We start from the raw sequence: 18,908 nt of genomic DNA, 5'->3' as shown, positions 1-18,908 counted from the left end.
TTCTTAACAAGGACATTGCTTGCAAGTGTCTTATGTCTTCAAGTTTTCTCAAAACGCTACAACAAAAATAATGAGTTAAAATGTTCGTCAAAAATTATATGGTGTAACATTACTTTAAGCTGTTAGAATATTTCATTTTGTCGAGAGTTAATCAAGTTTTCGATCAATAGCTTGTTTATTCCATAGTGTATTTACGAGGGTCGTGCTGAGAGCGCGTGAGTGAGACGTAACAATTTCAAGAACGTGGCACGTGTCGCTCGACGCTAACGGGTCACGTTTACATTTATTTTATTATAATTAAAAGTGGGCAGAATTTTAAGACATATCTTGAAGTGGTTTTCATCTTTAAGCAAATTTGCAGAATTAGTATAACTACATCTGTTTACTCTTGAAAATATTACATTCACGTTACGCGTTCTATAATTTTGCTTTTGTCATATTCTTTCTAGATTTCAGAGCTCTCGTTCAACTTAAAAACTTCTTGTCAAAGTACTCCTCTAAACATTCACTTTTAAATACGGGTATTCTAGTTACACAAGCATCCCAGTTGTTTACGAGTTGACGTGAGTCATAGTGCCTTACTCCAAGACAATATTTGAATCATTAGTTGTAATCTATGCTGCTGCATGTCAGAGAATTTCCATGACAAGTTATGAACAGCGCTTGGCCCTAAAGATATAAAATCCATTGCTGCCAGAATCACCCCTACTCCGCAACTGCCAATTCCAACTGACGAATTCAAGGACACTTGTGATGGCATTCCAAATCGAGTGACGTTCTGTGTTGAAGTCCAGAAATTCGTTTTGAGTGCTTCATTCGAGGGGCAAAGTTCCTGCAAAAGATGGAGGCCTGCCTTCACCAGAGAAAGTGTATTTGAGGGTATTTGGAATTTCATCCCATCATCGAAAAAAATGCTCTTGCTCAATAAATCGACGTAAGTCATACCCCAGTGATTGCGTGTCGGAAAATGGACTGGAGCCAATATTTGGGACATTTCTGTTGGGTTGGTTTGTTGTACTAGCCGCATTAACTTTCTTGATTTGAAGCTTTTTACGTCTGACGTCATCCAAGTGAAAAATTCTGAAGGTAAGTACACAGTTGTGTTATTTCCATTACTCCTTGCTTCTTCTAGACACTTTCCAATGCATATGTCAATAACAAAGTTATCAAGATATCTCTCTTCTACAAGTTCAGCAAAGTTCAGCGAGTCGACTGACTTCCTCTGAAATTTTAATATTGCCTGATGTGATTCAGTATGCCACAATGCCTTCATAATTGCTTCCTTTTCTCGGTCTGTGCAGCCCTCAGTTTTGGACATCCACCGCTGTTCTGAGTTAAGTTCACGCTTCGTTGTTGCAACTGAACAAAACTTTCTCAGAACTCCAACACCGTTGAGGTCAAAGTTTCCAAAACCAAACATTTTTACTCCTGTTGGGGACCTCTTCTGCTTTCCTCTCTCTTTCTCCATAAGTGACATGGCATCGTTCAGCAAACTTTCACTTGGACGTTGCAGAAGGGTGAATGGATCGGTGACCACAAAGTGACCGAACAGAACCTCTATTTCACCACGGAATGAGGACACCTTAGGAAGCCTGTCCTCCAAGCTACCAAATTCCCATCTGGTCATTGGTAGTGAGAAAATTGCGGACAAAGGAGTTGCGCTGAAAGCAGCAGATGATGTAGTTCCTCCTGAATCTGATGTTTGAGCAACGGAAAGAGCAGAAACGTCACCCAGAAGATCAGTCTCTGTTGAACACTGGAGCTGTATTGTATCATCTGGTGACACAGTAACTCGACCAGTCGCTGTGGAACACGAAGGCTGTTTTTTGCTGCGTTCGGGGTGGTCTTGGTCAGCATCCGAGTTGGGTAATTCTACATCATAATTTACTTTGGTTTGCGGTGACTGCATACTGCCAGAATCTGACCAATCCATAGGAACATCTTCTGTGTGTGGTACCTGAGTGGCACTGTTAGCATTGGACACATCTGCTAACTCAGCTTCAGAAAATTGGGATTCTAGTTGTTTTGCACAAGTAGAATCGAATACAGGACTACCGTGCTCTTTGTCAACTTCCTCCCAAAAGCCGTTTTAATAGCGATGAATCTTGGACATGGACCCTCCTGACACTACAGTGCCCTTCGAGTTGTCATGGTCATACTTAAGGAAGTCATCACCGAATACCTTAGTAAACAAGTCATCAATTACGAAAACCCACTTCTTTGTTTCTCTGCACCACGGAATCTTGTCCTTTGCAGACCAGCCATACCCTCGGTAGTGAAAGTGCTTCTTTCCTGTACAACAAATTCACTGTTTCCCTTCCTTTTCTCTTTCGCACTGTTTCCCTTCCTTTTCTCTTTGTTTGTTACGTTAGCATCTCGTACACGGTTTTCTCTTTTTCTCTGTGTTTATTATGTTAATGTCTCGTGGACTGTTTCTATCCATACCTGTGAGACTGTTACACTAATACCTCACAAACTGTTTCTTCCTTTTCTGTTTATTTGTCGAGTTAGTATCTCGTACACGGGTTTTATTTATTTACTTATTTATTACACTGTCATCGCACGCACTATTTGTCAAGGATTGTGAGGATCAAGGTATCTATGTATAAATTTTACTAACTCGTTCATCAGTATGAGACAAACTTTTCATTGTACTGAGGTTGTTTTGGCAGTTTGGCCGTGATTAATTAATAAATTTTATTTTTATTGTGGGATGGCCTCAGCAGATCGATTACACCAAAAGTGAATTTATGGACCTTTCACCAGGAAAGGGAAAAGTGGCCGCTGTAGGGAGATAGATTCAAGTGCATTATAGTACTGAGCCTAAAACTAAAAAAAAAAGTCTTCCTTCATGATATAACAGCAAAAAATCTCATCACTTGGGTCAACACCTCGTTGAATATCCAAAAACTATATCGCAGCAGATTGGTCGATGGGAAGATAGCTTTCGTTTGTTCACGCCTGGCCAACCGCAATATAATCCAGGAGTAGAGAACGCATGAGCAGGTCGTCAACAACTCGGAGTTATCTGAATTTCCAGTGACTAGTATCTTTTACAGAGTAATCTCCACAGCGAGAGGAGATCGATCGAGAGAGAAATTTGTGGAGTGAGGTTTCAGGTATGTCCCTGTTATGTCTGTCTTACAGTCAGGCTTTCTTTGCCGGATGTAAAGTAACGACATCAAACAAACGTTCAACCTTAAAAATTGTCTGAAGTTAGCTCGAAATGATTCTGCTAAAATTTGACACTAATTCTTTGTCGGTCCCTAGATTTTTCGGTTTCTTTCCTCAGAAAAGTTAACAGAAAAATACCCGATCACTTCTAAAAAAAGTTCTGAATTTACATTTTATTTACGGTTACCATAGCACCGCTCCTTCCTCTGAAAACTCAACAAACAGTCCGGTGAACCCCTTTTTCTTTTTTGGATCGCAATCGAGATTCCATATCGAGTTTTTGACATAAAGCCTTTTGCAAAGTTTAACAAAGTTCTGTACTGCTGATGCAGGGCCATCTTATAATTCATGCTAATAGGGTCGAGGCAGAGACTGAATACTCTCACAGCTTCACCAACAATTAGAATGAACAATACTCAAGTGAGCCAGGTTTCAGCTGCAAAATCGCTTGGTGTAATAATAGACGATAAACTCGATTGGCATAGTCACATCGAAAAACTAACGAAAAAGATCGCCTCTGGTATCGGGGCCCTAAAGCGAATTAGGCACCTGATCCCAGCATCAACCTTACATCTCATCTACCAAGCTTTAGTAAAACCTCACTTTGATTACTGTGACATTGTTTGGGGTAGCGGTGGGAAAACGCTACGAGACAAACTGCAGAAATTGCAGAATAGAGCAGCCCGTGTGTTGACATTCTCTAACTATGATGCTGATGCAACTGAGCTACTCGAGGTTTTAGGGTGGAAAAATCTTGCACGCCAGCAGGAAATCCATAAAGCCACCATGATGTTTAGATGTCTGCACGGGCTAGCTCCAAGGTATCTATATTCAAAGTTTACGTGGCGTGACTCTGCTTATGACCTCAGGGACTCTGAAAATAAGCTTAATGTTCCACTACCGCGCACTAATTATTACAGAAAAAGCTTTAGCTACAATGGCGCCACATTATGGAACAGTTTACCACGCGATATAAGGAACACAGAGTCTCTGGGGTTATTTAAACGTAAGATCAATGACATTTTTTAAGTCTAACGCACGGCATTCACGGAAAACAGCTTTAGTGTTATAGTATGTAGTTTTAATTTTAAATATCTTAGCGTATGTGATATGTATTTTTATAGGCTGATGAATTGATCGTGTCTAAATAAAGATTACAATACAATACAATACAATAAGGCTACATCATACATTTTTATCATTGAAGGTTGCTCCGTATCTGCAAAGAATCTATAGCGAAGTAATTTTGTGCCACACCTCAACACCGACTGTGCAAATACTTCACATTTGAAACGAAGACATGATCACGAGTCGAATGTATAGAAACCAGAGCGAGCCTTTCTATTGCTACATGTATCACTGTCGGTTAACTACTCGTAAAATATTGACACACCCAACTGCGCTTGCAAAAAGAATTAATAAGCGCTTTTGAAGGAACTTGATTCCAAATCCACTGAGCGGGAGAAAAGTGATAAATCTTCTATTTCCTTTTTCAGCTTCTATAGAAATGTTTTTGGACAGTCATTCAGAGGCAACCTGTGTGGCCCTTAGAAACATACTTTATTAGATCCCACTCTCTGGCTAGAGTAATAACCACACTTTCCACAGAACTACAATAATGAAACTTAAGAATCTCCAAAAAAATCTATGTAAATCTGATCTATTAAGTGTCAATGATGAACGCCGCTACTTCATCAGTCCTCAGGAAATGTCAGCGTCGTGAAATAATCATCGTATGTCTCAGCTTTACGAATCACCTCATAGCAATCATCAGCCACACGCAAAATTTCTGCGTGTCTTAATATCCCGTTAAAATTGAAACTCAGTGCACGGCCGTACGCTCCTACGCTGTGAATGATGCACAGGTCACCAATCTCTGGATTTTCATTCAGATCTCGGTCGATAGCAATCTTGTCATAGTTCGCGCACAAGGAACCCACCACGTCGAACATTTTTCCTCTCTTGTTACCTTGGTAATTCGGGCATGCGTACAAAGGATCGTTCACAACCGTCTTGTAGTCAGGAAGATCTTTTCTCAAATGACTCGGAAGGACTTGATCCTTTACAATGGTGATGTAGTTGTACGCGCCAAGCAGGGGTGGCAACAGGAGGTCTACAATGGAAGCATCCACGCCTAGGAAACGTTTGTACGTGTCCTTCATGTTTATTACACGTGAAACTAACCAGCCACAGTCACCAGTTAGCAATCCTCCACATTCGTACTTGATCTGTAGCGGGTGAAGATCACTTTGCGGCAACACAATTTGTTCGTACAAATGTTTCACACGGAGCCCGAGATCTTTCAGGTCGACAGGTTTCTCTTCGGGATGATTATTCACACCGATGCCACCACCCAAGTTGACAAACTCAACTGCGATTCCTGTCTCCTTCTTGATTTCCACTGCCAGTGAAAACATCATCCGAGCAATCTCGGCCAGATCCATGGCATTCAGAGAATGTGACACGATCATGGTGTGTAGACCGAAGCGTTCCACACCGTATGCCTTGCATTTCTTGAAGGCGGAGAACAACTGGGCTTTCGTCAGGCCAAACTTCGCCTCAGCAGGATCGCCGACACGCGTGTTGAATGAAATCTTGTGATGAGGACCTGGATTGTACCTGAATGCAACCACTTTGGGCATCTTTCCTTCTAACGCCTTCTTTAGGTTGTCGATTTGGGAAAAGTCGTCTAAGTTGACAATGGCTCCCAGGTCAACCGCCTTTCGATAGGCATCAAATGCGGTGTTATTGGATGTAAACATGATGTCTTCGCCTTCAATTCCCAGTTTTTCACAGAGAATAAGTTCTGTCAGTGAGCTGCAATCCATTCCCATCCTACATTCCTCGTGCAGCATCTTCAAAATTATTGGGGTCGGCGTCGCTTTTACAGCAAAGTGATTCTTAAAACTCGATCCGGTCATCAATCGCACCCAAGCAAAGCTGTCGTTGAAGACCTTGGTTCCAGTCAGTATTTTCTCTCTGTCGTAGAGATAAAACGGGGTTTTATACTGAGAAGCCACTTTTGTGAGCTCGACCTCGCTGCAGGGCAAAGGTTTCTTACTCAGCTCTCCGATCTCATTGCTAAGGTTTTCCATCTCTGAGTCAAGTCTACATGGACAAGAAAGGTACACGTTAATTTGACAATATATATATATTACATGATTATATATTTGATAATATATAATCATGTAATATTTTACAAAACTGTTCATCCCATGTTGAGAGGTCAATTATTAGAAATGAAAGGTCTTAAGTTTGTTGGGACTTTAAAAATTACTTTTTGGAAAATGAAGAGTTGGCGAGGATGAATTTCAAACCGCATTTTTAAATTCATACTCGAAAACTGTGATTAATGACTGTAAATGTTCCTTTTCAAGTTAGAATTTGCTATTCTCGGGTTGATACACGCGCATGCGTTAAACACCAAACCAATATACCATAGTTTCTTGGTTATAAGGCGCGCTCGGTTAAAAGACGCACCTCAAACTTGGCAACTTAGTCAAGCTAAGTTCCCAAACTGAAAATTACGTGAAAATACTCGGTTATAAGGCGCACCAAAAGGTTGAGAGCTAAAAAAAGGTGTGATGGATCTGAAAAAGTTTCATGGTTGCTCTGGCGATGAAAGCAAACGGCGAAAAACTCTCACCGAAAGTCGGCTTCAAAGGTGATCGACAGCTGAATATCAACACGCCACTGAGAAAGTTTCACGGTTGCTCTCATTATCAACACGCCACCGAGAAAGTTTCACGGTTGCTCTGGTGATGAAAGCAAATGGCGAAAAACTCTCACCGAAAGTCATCTTCAAAGGTGTTCAACAGCTGAATATCAACACGCCACCGAGAATGCAAGTTTCTGTGCACAAAAAAGGCTGAATGGACGAAGAAGGTAGGTTTTATCTCCACGTCGTTTATTCAGAGAAGGAACTATTCGAGCGCGCGACAGAAACACAATTTTTGGAATTTAAAACGAGGTTCGAACGATTGTCTTGTTGTCATGGATATCATGTTACTGAACTTGTGCTATTAAAAACGTATGCGAATTTCCGGTTTGCTTTTATATGGAAGTCGATTAGTGTTCTAAAGAAGTATTCCTTTATAATTCATAAGAATAAAGGATAGGATTCTACACAATCTTCGCTACACCTCAGACTGTAATGTATTTACTGCACGCTGGAATGTTATTTCACGAAGCGGTTTATTGATCTTAACACAAAGAAGAGAATTGAAACAAAGAATGCTTTTGAAAAAGATTTCTTCAAACTTATGAATAACGGTGTACTTTTGGAAAAACAATGGAAAATTTGCGAAAGCGCGTGGACGTGAAACTAATCACAAACAAAAATATGCTCGCAAAGTATTGCTCAAAACCGACAAACATTGGAAGTAAAATCTTTGGTGAGAATCTTGTGGCTCCTCATAAGATCAAAGAAACGCTCGCTTTCAACAGACCGGCATATGCTGGGATGTGTATCCCTCGATTTGAGCAAGACGTTGGTGTATGATTTTTATTTTAATTACATACACCTTTAGTTGTTCGTTACTGTAACGTGTTCGCTAAGACAGACAGTGAAACACCAGAGACTCTAAACACAACATTTAATCTTGTAAGCCGAGTGCACATCAAGCGAGGCGAACGAATACATCCGGGAACTCAGATGTAAGGTAAACTGTATAAATGAAATCGACATACATAAATTAACATCGTTACATCTTCCCCCGTTATTCAAAGAGGAAAGAATAAACAAGGAAAGAAAACTAAATCGTTTGTTAGAGTCATTGTTCGGAGAATGTAAACAACATAGGTAAGTGTCAGCATGTATAGTCACGGAGGTATGCTGGTCTACGTAGGACTCTTCCCCGAGCGCTACGTCTTTCTGGACTCCTTACGTCATCAGCTGGAGGATTCGGTGTTGCTTGTGGCTTGACCATCTCTTGGGGGTTTGATTAAACGACTGGTGGTACCTGTTCCACTTTGGTCAGGGGCAGGGGACCATGACCTGAGTTAGGTATCTCTATGTCAAGAGGTGATTGTTTAGGGAGTTCGGCTGTGAGACGCAGGTGTCGGCGGTTCCTACGATACACCCGTCCGTCGTCAGTGGTAACTTGGTATGAGCGTATACCAACTTGTTTGGCAACCGTTGCTTGGGTCCATTGTTGTTTATATTTGGGTGGATGGATACGTACGGTGCTCCCTGGCTGAAGTGGCTGGAGTTCTTTGGTGCCATTGTTGTAATAGAAGGCTTGTTTGTTCTTCTGGGCCTGAAGAAGCTGGGAAGTGGTGTCAAATTCAGGTTGTGCTAGTAGTCGCCCAGAGGTAGGTAGGAGGGTTTTGGTACGGCGGCCAAAGAGGCGCTGAGCTGGAGACGCTCCTAGCCCTTCTGTGGGGGTGTTGCGAAAGTCAAGGAATCCCAAGTAGGGATCACTGCCAGCCTCTGAGGCTTTGAGCATGATTCGCTGCACAGTCTTCACCTCGTTTTCCGCCTTGCCATTTGACTGCGGGTAGGTGGGGGAGCTTGTTACATGATCAAACTCGTATAAATCTTTGAACGTCTGAAATTCCTGTGAGCTGAATTGGGGGCCATTGTCGCTTACTATCTTGTCCGGAATTCCATGTCTTGCCATATGAGGCTTGAGCTTTTCAATTACTTCTTTTGATGTCTTCCTCGCAAGTTTGTCCACTTCAAAGAAATTTGAGTAATAATCAGTGGTGACAAGGTAATCCTGGCCGTGGAGCTCAAAGAGATCAACGGCAAGGACCTGCCACGGTCTTGATGGTACTGGGTGTGAGATCATGGGCTCCCTCTGCTGCCCTTGGTGGTATGAATTGCAGACTTGGCAGTTGGAGACATGTTCTTCAATCTCTTTGTTCATACCAGGCCAGTAGAACGCTTCCCGTGCCCGTCTTAGGCATCCTTGTATTCCCAGTTGACTGGAGTGTACCTTTCTTTTGAGTTCAGCTCTCATCTGAAACGGTATGACAACACGGTCTCCTTTGAAAATGACTCCATTTTGGAGAGCAAGTTCTTCTTTGAATGGAAAGTAGTCTTGAACTTCCAGTGGGAGATAGAGCTTACTTTCTGGCCAGCCTTGTTTGATAACGCAAGCAAGGGTCTTGAGGATAGCGTCTTCTTGAGTAAGGTTTTGGATTTGGCGAAGAGTTTCGTCTTTGACCGGAAGATACTGTAGCATGTTCACTTGCTCTGCTTCTATCTCTGTTGGAGATCTAGTATCTGAGACTGTCATGACATCTTCCTGATCCTCAGTAGCTTCCTTAGGCGTCAGATACGCGCGACTCAGGGAATCAGCCATAAGAAGGGAGGTTCCCTTTTTGTAGGATACTTCAAACTCGTAGCGTTGGAGTCTAAGGAGCATTCATTGTAGCCTTTTGGGTGCGTTCAGGAGGCTTTTCTTGAAGATTGTCTCCAAGGGCTTGTGATCAGATTCGACCAGCACTTTCCTTCCATACAGGTAGGTTTCAAACTTCTCCATTCCGAATACTATGGCCAGTAACTCTTTTTCGATTTGCGCATACTGGACCTCTGTGGGGGTCAGGGACCTGGATGCATATGCGACCGGATGTCCGTCTTGCATGAGACATGCTCCCAGGCCATGCATAGAGGCATCACATTGTAGTGTGGGTGTGGCACTTGGGTCAAAGTATTTTAGGACTGGAGTCGTAGAAAGGATCTTCTTTGTCTCATCCAGGGCTGCACCATGAACCTGTTCATCCCACTGGAACTCGTTCTCGTTTTTGGTGGGCTCGCGTAGAGGAGTCGTGACCTCTGAAAGTCTTGGAGCAAACTTTTGCAGGTAGTTAGTCATCCCTAAGAGACGTTGGATGCTCTGTTTGTCAGTCGGTGCTGGCATCTCTTTGATTGCCTTGACTTTTTCAGGGTCAGGTTGTAGCCCATCTGCAGAGAGCATGTGGCCCATGTAGGCCACTTCCTTAAGCCTAAGCTGCAGTTTTCCCCTGTTTAGCTTCACACCTTTTTCTCGGCATCGTTGGAGGAGAGCAGTAAGCTTGTCGTCGTGGTCTTTTACTGCTTCATCATCGTTAGCTCCACATCCAAATACGAGGATGTCATCAGCGATCGCCTTGCATCCATTTAGCCCTGCTAATGCCTGATCCAGTCTTCGCTGGAATTCTTCAGTGGCCGGTGAGATCCCAAATGGCATTCGAAGCCATCTGTATCTTCCCCATGGAGTGCCAAATGTGGTTGCGTAACTACTTTCCTCGTCTAAGGACACGTGCCAAAACCCATTTTTAGCGTCTAACACAGTAAAGCATCTTGCGTTTGAGAGCTCAGGAAGGACATCCTCGATTGTCGGCAGTGAGTAGTGATTCCGTTTGAGGGCTCGGTGGTTAAGTGGTTTGGGATCAACACACAGTCGAACATTGCCATTCTTCTTCATGGTGACGACAGTTGCTGATATCCAAGGGGTAGGGACATTTACTGGCGTGATGATATTAAGGTCTTCCAAGCGATTCATTTCCTCTTTTAGCTTTTCTTTAATGGCGATCGGCACCTTTCTTGTTGGGAGTTGGACTGGTGGTACGTTCGGGTCAATTTCCAGGTGGAGGTCACCTTCTAACTTTCCTTCTCCTCTGAATACATCGGCATATTCTTCGAGAATAGATTCCGTCGTAAGTGGTGTTTTGCTCTGCGATGGTTCTTCCGCTTGAAGAGCCATAATGTTTTGTCGGACCACAGATATGAGTTGCATTTGTTCACTGGCTCGTAAACCAAGCAGCGGCTTCCCTTTCCCGTTTACGACTACGAATCCACGCTATATTTTTTTCCATTTCTGGGGTTCACAACTTGAACACGTTTCATGCCAATTGGCTTTTCCTCCGTTTTGTTGTACATAACAAGAGTTACTTCCGTATTGTCCAGCAGGGGTAGGCTGTCTTCACCATATACTTCTTTGAAGGATTCTTCGGGTAAGATGTTCACTGTGGCACCAGTGTCCAGTTGGAATGGGACTTGGTGACCATTTAACAGCGTTACCGCAAGCAGTTTGTCTTTATGATAAGGCTTTTCCACAGCACAGACTTGTTTCTTGACGTCGACACAAGTAACATATTCATCCAAGTCAGAATCTTCCACTGCATGCACTGGCCTGCGGACATGTCTTGGTGTGGGGCGTTTAGAGGACGTGGCCAAAGCGGATGGAGACAGTTTGGTTTTGCAGGCCACCGCAAAGTGGTTTTGAATTCCACATTTAGAGCATGTCTTACCCCATGCAGGACATTTAAGCTTGTTCCAAACATGTGTTTTGGCGCAGAACTTGCAGCGGATTTCTCTCTCTCTTATGGGGGGCGGAGGTGTCTTCTCGTTGGCCTGACTAATAGCGCTGACTTCCTCCTGATGAATCTCTTTCAGTTGTTGGCTTGCGGTCTCATATGATCTACAGATGTCAATGCATTCTTTCAGTGTGAGTTTGGAGACTTGTAGAAGCTTCTTGCGTGCTTGATAATCTCTTACTCCAATGACAATTCTGTCTCTTATTAGACTGTTTTCTAAACCTCCGAAGTTACATGTCTTAGCCAACGTGCGCAGTGCCGTGACGTAAGCATCCAGAGATTCGTTAGGCTCCTGGTCCCTTTTGTTAAATCGATATCTCTCGTATATTTCGTTTGTCTCTCCTATGCAATAATACTGTAGCTTTTGGAGAACAACATCAATGTCCTCCTTATCAGCTTCATCTGCAAATTCTAAGCCTTCGTACACATCTAGAGCATCTGAGCCAATACAGGTTAGTAGTGTGGCAGTCCTCAGATATTTGTTTGCGGTAGGGTTTTCAGGATCTTTTAAACGTGCAGCAATTTCATAGTTATTCCAGGCACGGTGGAATTTCTTCCAATTCGTCCAATTATTGATTTCGGTAAAAGCACCAAGTTGGGGTTGCCATCCTCAAAACGAAGTTCGTCCTACTGTTCAAGAAAGACCTATTTAGCACCAGAAGTCCAAAAAGAAAAACGTTACAGCATTGCTAGTGACATTTACTCAGTAGGAAGAATGCTGAAGGCTGTGTCGTGTTTAATAGGTTTTTATGAAAAGCTGCGGGTGCTTGTGAAAAAGCCACTGACGAAAACCCCGGTGATAGGCCTACCGTTGAAGAATTTTTGCAACAAATCTCTACAATTATAGCATAGGTATTTCGCTAGTTCTTTTTCCCCATCTCGTTGCCATGTTCCCACCAATAACGTAGCTCCATTTTCTGCCTTTAAAAGCACACACAACCCACAATTCCTCTATTCGTTCCGACGAAGGGCTAACGCTCGAAACGTCAGCTTTTGTAATCGTTACGGTGGCCAATTTACCATTTCAACTTTGTTGATATATCCAAACTTTTTCACATGCCATTCGTTCTTGTAAATCTACCCCAACAATTCATTAAAAAGAAACACAAAGAATATTTCATTTGTTTTTTCTTTCTTTCTTTTTGGAATCTCAACTCAAGTGGCATTAAACAAAAATGCTGGATTGTACTGCACTTTTGGGTATGCCACCTTAAAGTACAGCCTACCGAATAACATCATCGAAAGAGTGTAAAAATACAAAAACATCATCGAAAGAGTGTAAAAATACAAAAACGCTGGGTTATACCGCACTTTTGGGTGTGCCACCTTAAAAGTACAGCCTACTGATTAAGATCATCGAAAGAGTGTAAAAATACAAAAATGCTGGGTTATACTGCACTTCTGGGTGTGCCACCTTAAAGTACAGCCTACTGACTAAGATTATCGAAAGAGTGTAAAAATACAAAAATGCTGGGTTATACCGCACTTTTGGGTGTGCCACCTTAAAGTACAGTCTACTGAATAAGATCATCGAGAGAATAAAAATTCAAAAACGCTGGGTTATACCGCACTTTTGGGTGTGTCACCTTAAAGTACAGCCTTCTCAATAAGATCATTGAAAGAACTCTCACAAGAAAGAAACTTTAAGTTCATGGATCTCCTAAGAAAGCCGGGTAACTAGTGCATAGTGTGAAATTGAAAAGGAAGCAAGTACTTACAAATGGTGCCCTTTTTGATACCGCTCTCTTACAAAACATCTGGGCGCTGCACAATATGTTTCTATATATTCTTTGACTTTTGCTGATAAGCCGCATCCACAATTCAACTAAATTAAGCCACGTTTTGAAATGCTTAAAAGCTGTTTGAAGGAGTTATTCGCATAATGATATGCTTGATCAATCTATAACATATTTAGCTAGTTAATACACGTGGTTTAAATTTGGAAAGTAAGTTTTCATAGCCAATCAGAAAGCAACTTAAAAAGGTGTTGATGGAGCTTGCATCTATAGCTTCGTTACAATATGACTTCGAAAAGCTACCAGGTTTCGCGCCATAAATGCGGAAAACCTTTTAACACAAGCTTCGCTCTGAAAAAGCACTTGGTTAAGGCGCATTCAATTACAACTTTACCGAAGAGAATAAGCTTTGTGAGTGAAGGAATCGAAGCGCCACTTCCAAAACCACAAAGAATAAGCAAGAGGACCGGAACGTATCGCGCTTATAAGACATGGAGAGAAAGTGTGCTGAAAGGAATAAAAAATGCTCACCACCCAAGAGCTCGAGGTAATTTTGAATATCAAAAGTCTATATATGATCTGTTTCACATCTATGTGTGAGCGTCGCACGTAGTCTTGCTGTATTTTGAGGAGCTTGAGGTTGCCATTGACGTTACTTTGTTCTTTAACATACAGCAAAATGCGTAGTTACTAAAAGTTGGAATCACCTGAAACCACCTGAAACCACCAGAAACCACCAATGAAACCACCTGACTGAAATTACCTGAAAATTACATGAAAGCACGCAGACATGAACGCAGAACGCAGACCTCAAACCTCGAATAGCCACGCCTCGAAAAAGGTCTACACAGTGTGTAATTAGCAGATTTATCTCTCTTCCCTTTGTTATCAAACGAGATCACGGAATGCGTAAGCGAAACTGCTATGTAAACATTGGAGTTGAATTCTTATTGACGATATCGCAGTTACGACCCTCCACTGTCGAGCCGTACCAGTCTTGCATAGGTTATGTGTGTGCCTTTTGAGTCAGTCGACGTATACGCAATCAGTTTTCCTTTGTGTATACAGTGTGTAATTACCAGATTTATCTATCTTTCTTTTGTCATTGATGTTATCAGACGAGATCTTGGAATATCTGTTTTCACGTTAAAGTACTTCTACTATATGTAAAAGTACTACTACTATATGAAATCATTTTTGGTACAATCGTACAAAGCAACTCAGGTGTCTCGTTAACACTGACCTCAAAAACGCAGACCGCAGACCGCACAGCTCGAAAAACGTGTACCCAGTGTGTAATTACAAGATTTATCTCTCTTCCCTTTGTTATCAAACGAGATCTTGGAATGCGTCATGAAACTGAGACTAATTTCATTGTCAGTGACAGTGAGATAACAGATAAAAATAGACGTCAAGTAGAGTAAATTAGCAATGCCTAAGCTTTGCGTCATGCTGAAAATTAAGATACCGATTAGCGATAATGTTTAGTTCACGTGGGTTTAGATGGCTTCTGGGGTGGTTTCACGTAATTTCAGATGGTTTCCATGGGGGTTGCAGATGGTTTCAGGTGGTTTCAGGTGATTCCAACTTTTAGTAACTACGCAGCAAAATGGCATAAACAGGAAATGAATTTCGTTCCACCCGAGTTCTTCAGACAGTTTCTGGCCGATCTGGGAAAGCCAACAGTATACTCTGTCAAAGACACCAGTTACTGGAGAGCTCCAATATTCCATACAAGTACGAGACGGATTTCTTTCAAGATTTTTGAAATGAAAGTTATTCGATCTGCGTTACCGGAAATACAGATAGCACAGGTCTGGTGCGGTAACAGAACCATAAGCGAAGATGATAAAAATGAGTTAGAAGACATAAAAACGGCCGAGGACGCCATTCATGCAGCTGTTAAACGTGCCAGAACGACCAGAAGGCGTGTATCGTGTAGAAGCCAGTTAAACGTCAGTAGTCCGTCAAGAGAGTTTGAAGTGATCTGGTGGCCGGACATGTACGAGACAAGTGGCTACGGCAAAATGTCATTGCGGTATTACGTTGGAAAAGTATTTCACTCGTGAACCACTAAACAGAGAATCCCCTCTGAAAATTTCGTCGTTATCTTCACATGCTGAACCACAACTTCGGCGTAAAGTTGATTTTACAAGGAACGACTTAGCCGTGTCACTTAGCGCGGACAATTCTTAACAAGGACATTGCTTGCAAGTGTCTTATGTCTTCAAGTTTTCTCAAAACGCTACAACAAAAATAATGAGTTAAAATGTTCGTCAAAAATTATATGGTGTAACATTACTTTAAGCTGTTAGAATATTTCATTTTGTCGAGAGTTAATCAAGTTTTCGATCAATAGCTTGTTTATTCCATAGTGTATTTACGAGGGTCGTGCTGAGAGCGCGTGAGTGAGACGTAACAATTTCAAGAACGTGGCACGTGTCGCTCGACGCTAACGGGTCACGTTTACATTTATTTTATTATAATTAAAAGTGGGCAGAATTTTAAGACATATCTTGAAGTGGTTTTCATCTTTAAGCAAATTTGCAGAATTAGTATAACTACATCTGTTTACTCTTGAAAATATTACATTCACGTTACGCGTTCTATAATTTTGCTTTTGTCATATTCTTTCTAGATTTCAGAGCTCTCGTTCAACTTAAAAACTTCTTGTCAAAGTACTCCTCTAAACATTCACTTTTAAATACGGGTATTCTAGTTACACAAGCATCCCAGTTGTTTACGAGTTGACGTGAGTCATAGTGCCTTACTCCAAGACAATATTTGAATCATTAGTTGTAATCTATGCTGCTGCATGTCAGAGAATTTCCATGACAAGTTATGAACAGCGCTTGGCCCTAAAGATATAAAATCCATTGCTGCCAGAATCACCCCTACTCCGCAACTGCCAATTCCAACTGACGAATTCAAGGACACTTGTGATGGCATTCCAAATCGAGTGACGTTCTGTGTTGAAGTCCAGAAATTCGTTTTGAGTGCTTCATTCGAGGGGCAAAGTTCCTGCAAAAGATGGAGGCCTGCCTTCACCAGAGAAAGTGTATTTGAGGGTATTTGGAATTTCATCCCATCATCGAAAAAAATGCTCTTGCTCAATAAATCGACGTAAATCATACCCCAGTGATTGCGTGTCGGAAAATGGACTGGAGCCAATATTTGGGACATTTCTGTTGGGTTGGTTTGTTGTACTAGCCGCATTAACTTTCTTGATTTGAAGCTTTTTACGTCTGACGTCATCCAAGTGAAAAATTCTGAAGGTAAGTACACAGTTGTGTTATTTCCATTACTCCTTGCTTCTTCTAGACACTTTCCAATGCATATGTCAATAACAAAGTTATCAAGATATCTCTCTTCTACAAGTTCAGCAAAGTTCAGCGAGTCGACTGACTTCCTCTGAAATTTTAATATTGCCTGATGTGATTCAGTATGCCACAATGCCTTCATAATTGCTTCCTTTTCTCGGTCTGTGCAGCCCTCAGTTTTGGACATCCACCGCTGTTCTGAGTTAAGTTCACGCTTCGTTGTTGCAACTGAACAAAACTTTCTCAGAACTCCAACACCGTTGAGGTCAAAGTTTCCAAAACCAAACATTTTTACTCCTGTTGGGGACCTCTTCTGCTTTCCTCTCTCTTTCTCCATAAGTGACATGGCATCGTTCAGCAAACTTTCACTTGGACGTTGCAGAAGGGTGAATGGATCGGTGACCACAAAGTGACCGAACAGAACCTCTATTTCACCACGGAATGAGGACACCTTAGGAAGCCTGTCCTCCAAGCTACCAAATTCCCATCTGGTCATTGGTAGTGAGAAAATTGCGGACAAAGGAGTTGCGCTGAAAGCAGCAGATGATGTAGTTCCTCCTGAATCTGATGTTTGAGCAACGGAAAGAGCAGAAACGTCACCCAGAAGATCAGTCTCTGTTGAACACTGGAGCTGTATTGTATCATCTGGTGACACAGTAACTGGACCAGTCGCTGTGGAACACGAAGGCTGTTTTTTGCTGCGTTCGGGGTGGTCTTGGTCAGCATCCGAGTTGGGTAATTCTACATCATAATTTACTTTGGTTTGCGGTGACTGCATACTGCCAGAATCTGACCAATCCATAGGAACATCTTCTGTGTGTGGTACCTGAGTGGCACTGTTAGCATTGGACACATCTGCTAACTCAGCTTCAGAAAATTGGGATTCTAGTTGTTTTGCACAAGTAGAATCGAATACAGGACTACCGTGCTCTTTGTCAACTTCCTCCCAAAAGCCGTTTTGATAGCGATGAATCTTGGACATGGACCCTCCTGACACTACAGTGCCCTTCGAGTTGTCATGGTCATACTTAAGGAAGTCATCACCGAATACCTTAGTAAACAAGTCATCAATTACGAAAACCCACTTCTTTGTTTCTCTGCACCACGGAATCTTGTCCTTTGCAGACCAGCCACACCCTCGGTAGTGAAAGTGCTTCTTTCCTGTACAACAAATTCACTGTTTCCCTTCCTTTTCTCTTTCGCACTGTTTCCCTTCCTTTTCTCTTTGTTTGTTACGTTAGCATCTCGTACACGGTTTTCTCTTTTTCTCTGTGTTTATTATGTTAATGTCTCGTGGACTGTTTCTATCCATACCTGTGAGACTGTTACACTAATACCTCACAAACTGTTTCTTCCTTTTCTGTTTATTTGTCGAGTTAGTATCTCGTACACGGGTTTTATTTATTTACTTATTTATTACACTGTCATCGCACGCACTATTTGTCAAGGATTGTGAGGATCAAGGTATCTATGTATAAATTTTACTAACTCGTTCATCAGTATGAAACAAACTTTTCATTGTACTGAGGTTGTTTTGGCAGTTTGGCCGTGATTAATTAATAAATTTTATTTTTATTGTGGGATGGCCTCAGCAGATAGATTACACCAAAAGTGAATTTATGGACCTTTCACCAGGAAAGGGAAAAGTGGCCGCTGTAGGGAGCTCGATTCAAGTGCATTATAGTATTGAACCTAAAACTAAAAAAAAAGTCTTCCTTCATGATATAACAGCAAAAAATCTCATCACTTGGGTCAACACCTCGTTGAATATCCAAAAAATATTTCGCAGCAAATTGGGCGATGGGAAGATAGCTTTCGTTTGTTCACGCCTGGACAACCGCTATATAATCCAGGAGTAGAGAACGCATGAGCAGGTCGTCAACAACTCGGAGTTATCTGAATTTCCAGTGACTAGTATCTTTTACAGAGTAATCTCCACAGCGAGAGGAGATCGATCGAGAGAGAAATTTGTGGAGTGAGGTTTCAGGTATGTCCCTGTTATGTCTGTCTTACAGTCAGGCTTTCTTTGCCTCCTGTAAAGTAGCGACATCAAACAAACGTTCAACCTTAAAAATTGTCTGAAGTTAGCTCGAAATGATTCTGCTAAAATTTGACACTAATTCTTTGTCGGTGCCTAAATTTTTCGGTTTCTTTCCTCAGAAAAGTTAACAGAAAAATACCCGATCACTTCTAAAAAAAAGTTCTGAATTTACATTTTTTTACGGTTACCATAGCACCGCTCCTTCCTCTGAAAACTCAACAAACAGTCCGGTGAACCCCTTTTTCTTTGTTGGATCGCAATCGAGATTCCATATCGAGTTTTTGACATAAAGCCTTTTGCAAAGTTTAACAAAATTCTGTACTGCTGATGCAG

At 41.8% G+C, this 18,908-nt stretch overlaps 5 protein-coding genes across 6 annotated transcripts in view; 1 reads left to right on the top strand and 4 right to left on the bottom strand.

The window, feature by feature from the left end:
• The window catches only part of LOC148734227 (uncharacterized), a 221,737-nt gene that overhangs the window by 71,915 nt on the left and 130,914 nt on the right, over positions 1-18,908 (top strand). The window lies entirely within an intron of this gene.
• Positions 152-2,830, bottom strand: LOC148734245 (uncharacterized). Its single transcript, XM_088754382.1, has 2 exons — positions 946-2,830; positions 152-832 (listed from the first exon to the last, which is right to left on the bottom strand). Exons 1-2 carry the CDS (start codon positions 1,931-1,933, stop codon positions 813-815), a joined length of 1,008 nt encoding a protein of 335 aa, XP_088610508.1. The 5' UTR covers positions 1,934-2,830; the 3' UTR covers positions 152-812.
• On the bottom strand, positions 4,714-14,614 carry LOC148734243 (uncharacterized). Of its 2 annotated transcripts, none has more exons than XM_088754545.1 (2): positions 13,746-14,614; positions 4,714-6,282 (listed from the first exon to the last, which is right to left on the bottom strand). In XM_088754545.1, exon 2 carries the CDS (start codon positions 6,267-6,269, stop codon positions 4,869-4,871), a length of 1,401 nt encoding a protein of 466 aa, XP_088610671.1. In that variant the 5' UTR covers positions 6,270-6,282; positions 13,746-14,614; the 3' UTR covers positions 4,714-4,868. The 2 variants fall into 2 exon arrangements, with proteins under 2 accessions (XP_088610671.1, XP_088610670.1); XM_088754544.1 differs by having other exon boundaries at positions 14,458-14,611.
• LOC148734244 (uncharacterized) lies at positions 10,949-12,714 on the bottom strand. The gene is made up of 2 exons (XM_088752744.1): positions 12,705-12,714; positions 10,949-11,982 (listed from the first exon to the last, which is right to left on the bottom strand). Exons 1-2 carry the CDS (start codon positions 12,712-12,714, stop codon positions 10,949-10,951), a joined length of 1,044 nt encoding a protein of 347 aa, XP_088608870.1.
• Positions 16,074-18,722, bottom strand: LOC148734242 (uncharacterized). The gene is made up of 2 exons (XM_088754547.1): positions 16,349-18,722; positions 16,074-16,235 (listed from the first exon to the last, which is right to left on the bottom strand). Exons 1-2 carry the CDS (start codon positions 17,514-17,516, stop codon positions 16,216-16,218), a joined length of 1,188 nt encoding a protein of 395 aa, XP_088610673.1. The 5' UTR covers positions 17,517-18,722; the 3' UTR covers positions 16,074-16,215.

This window comes from Stylophora pistillata, chromosome 3 (genome assembly GCF_964205215.1).
Source record: "Stylophora pistillata chromosome 3, jaStyPist1.2, whole genome shotgun sequence".
Taxonomy (NCBI): Eukaryota; Metazoa; Cnidaria; class Anthozoa; order Scleractinia; family Pocilloporidae; genus Stylophora; species Stylophora pistillata.
This window is presented reverse-complemented; position numbering and strand designations above follow the sequence as displayed.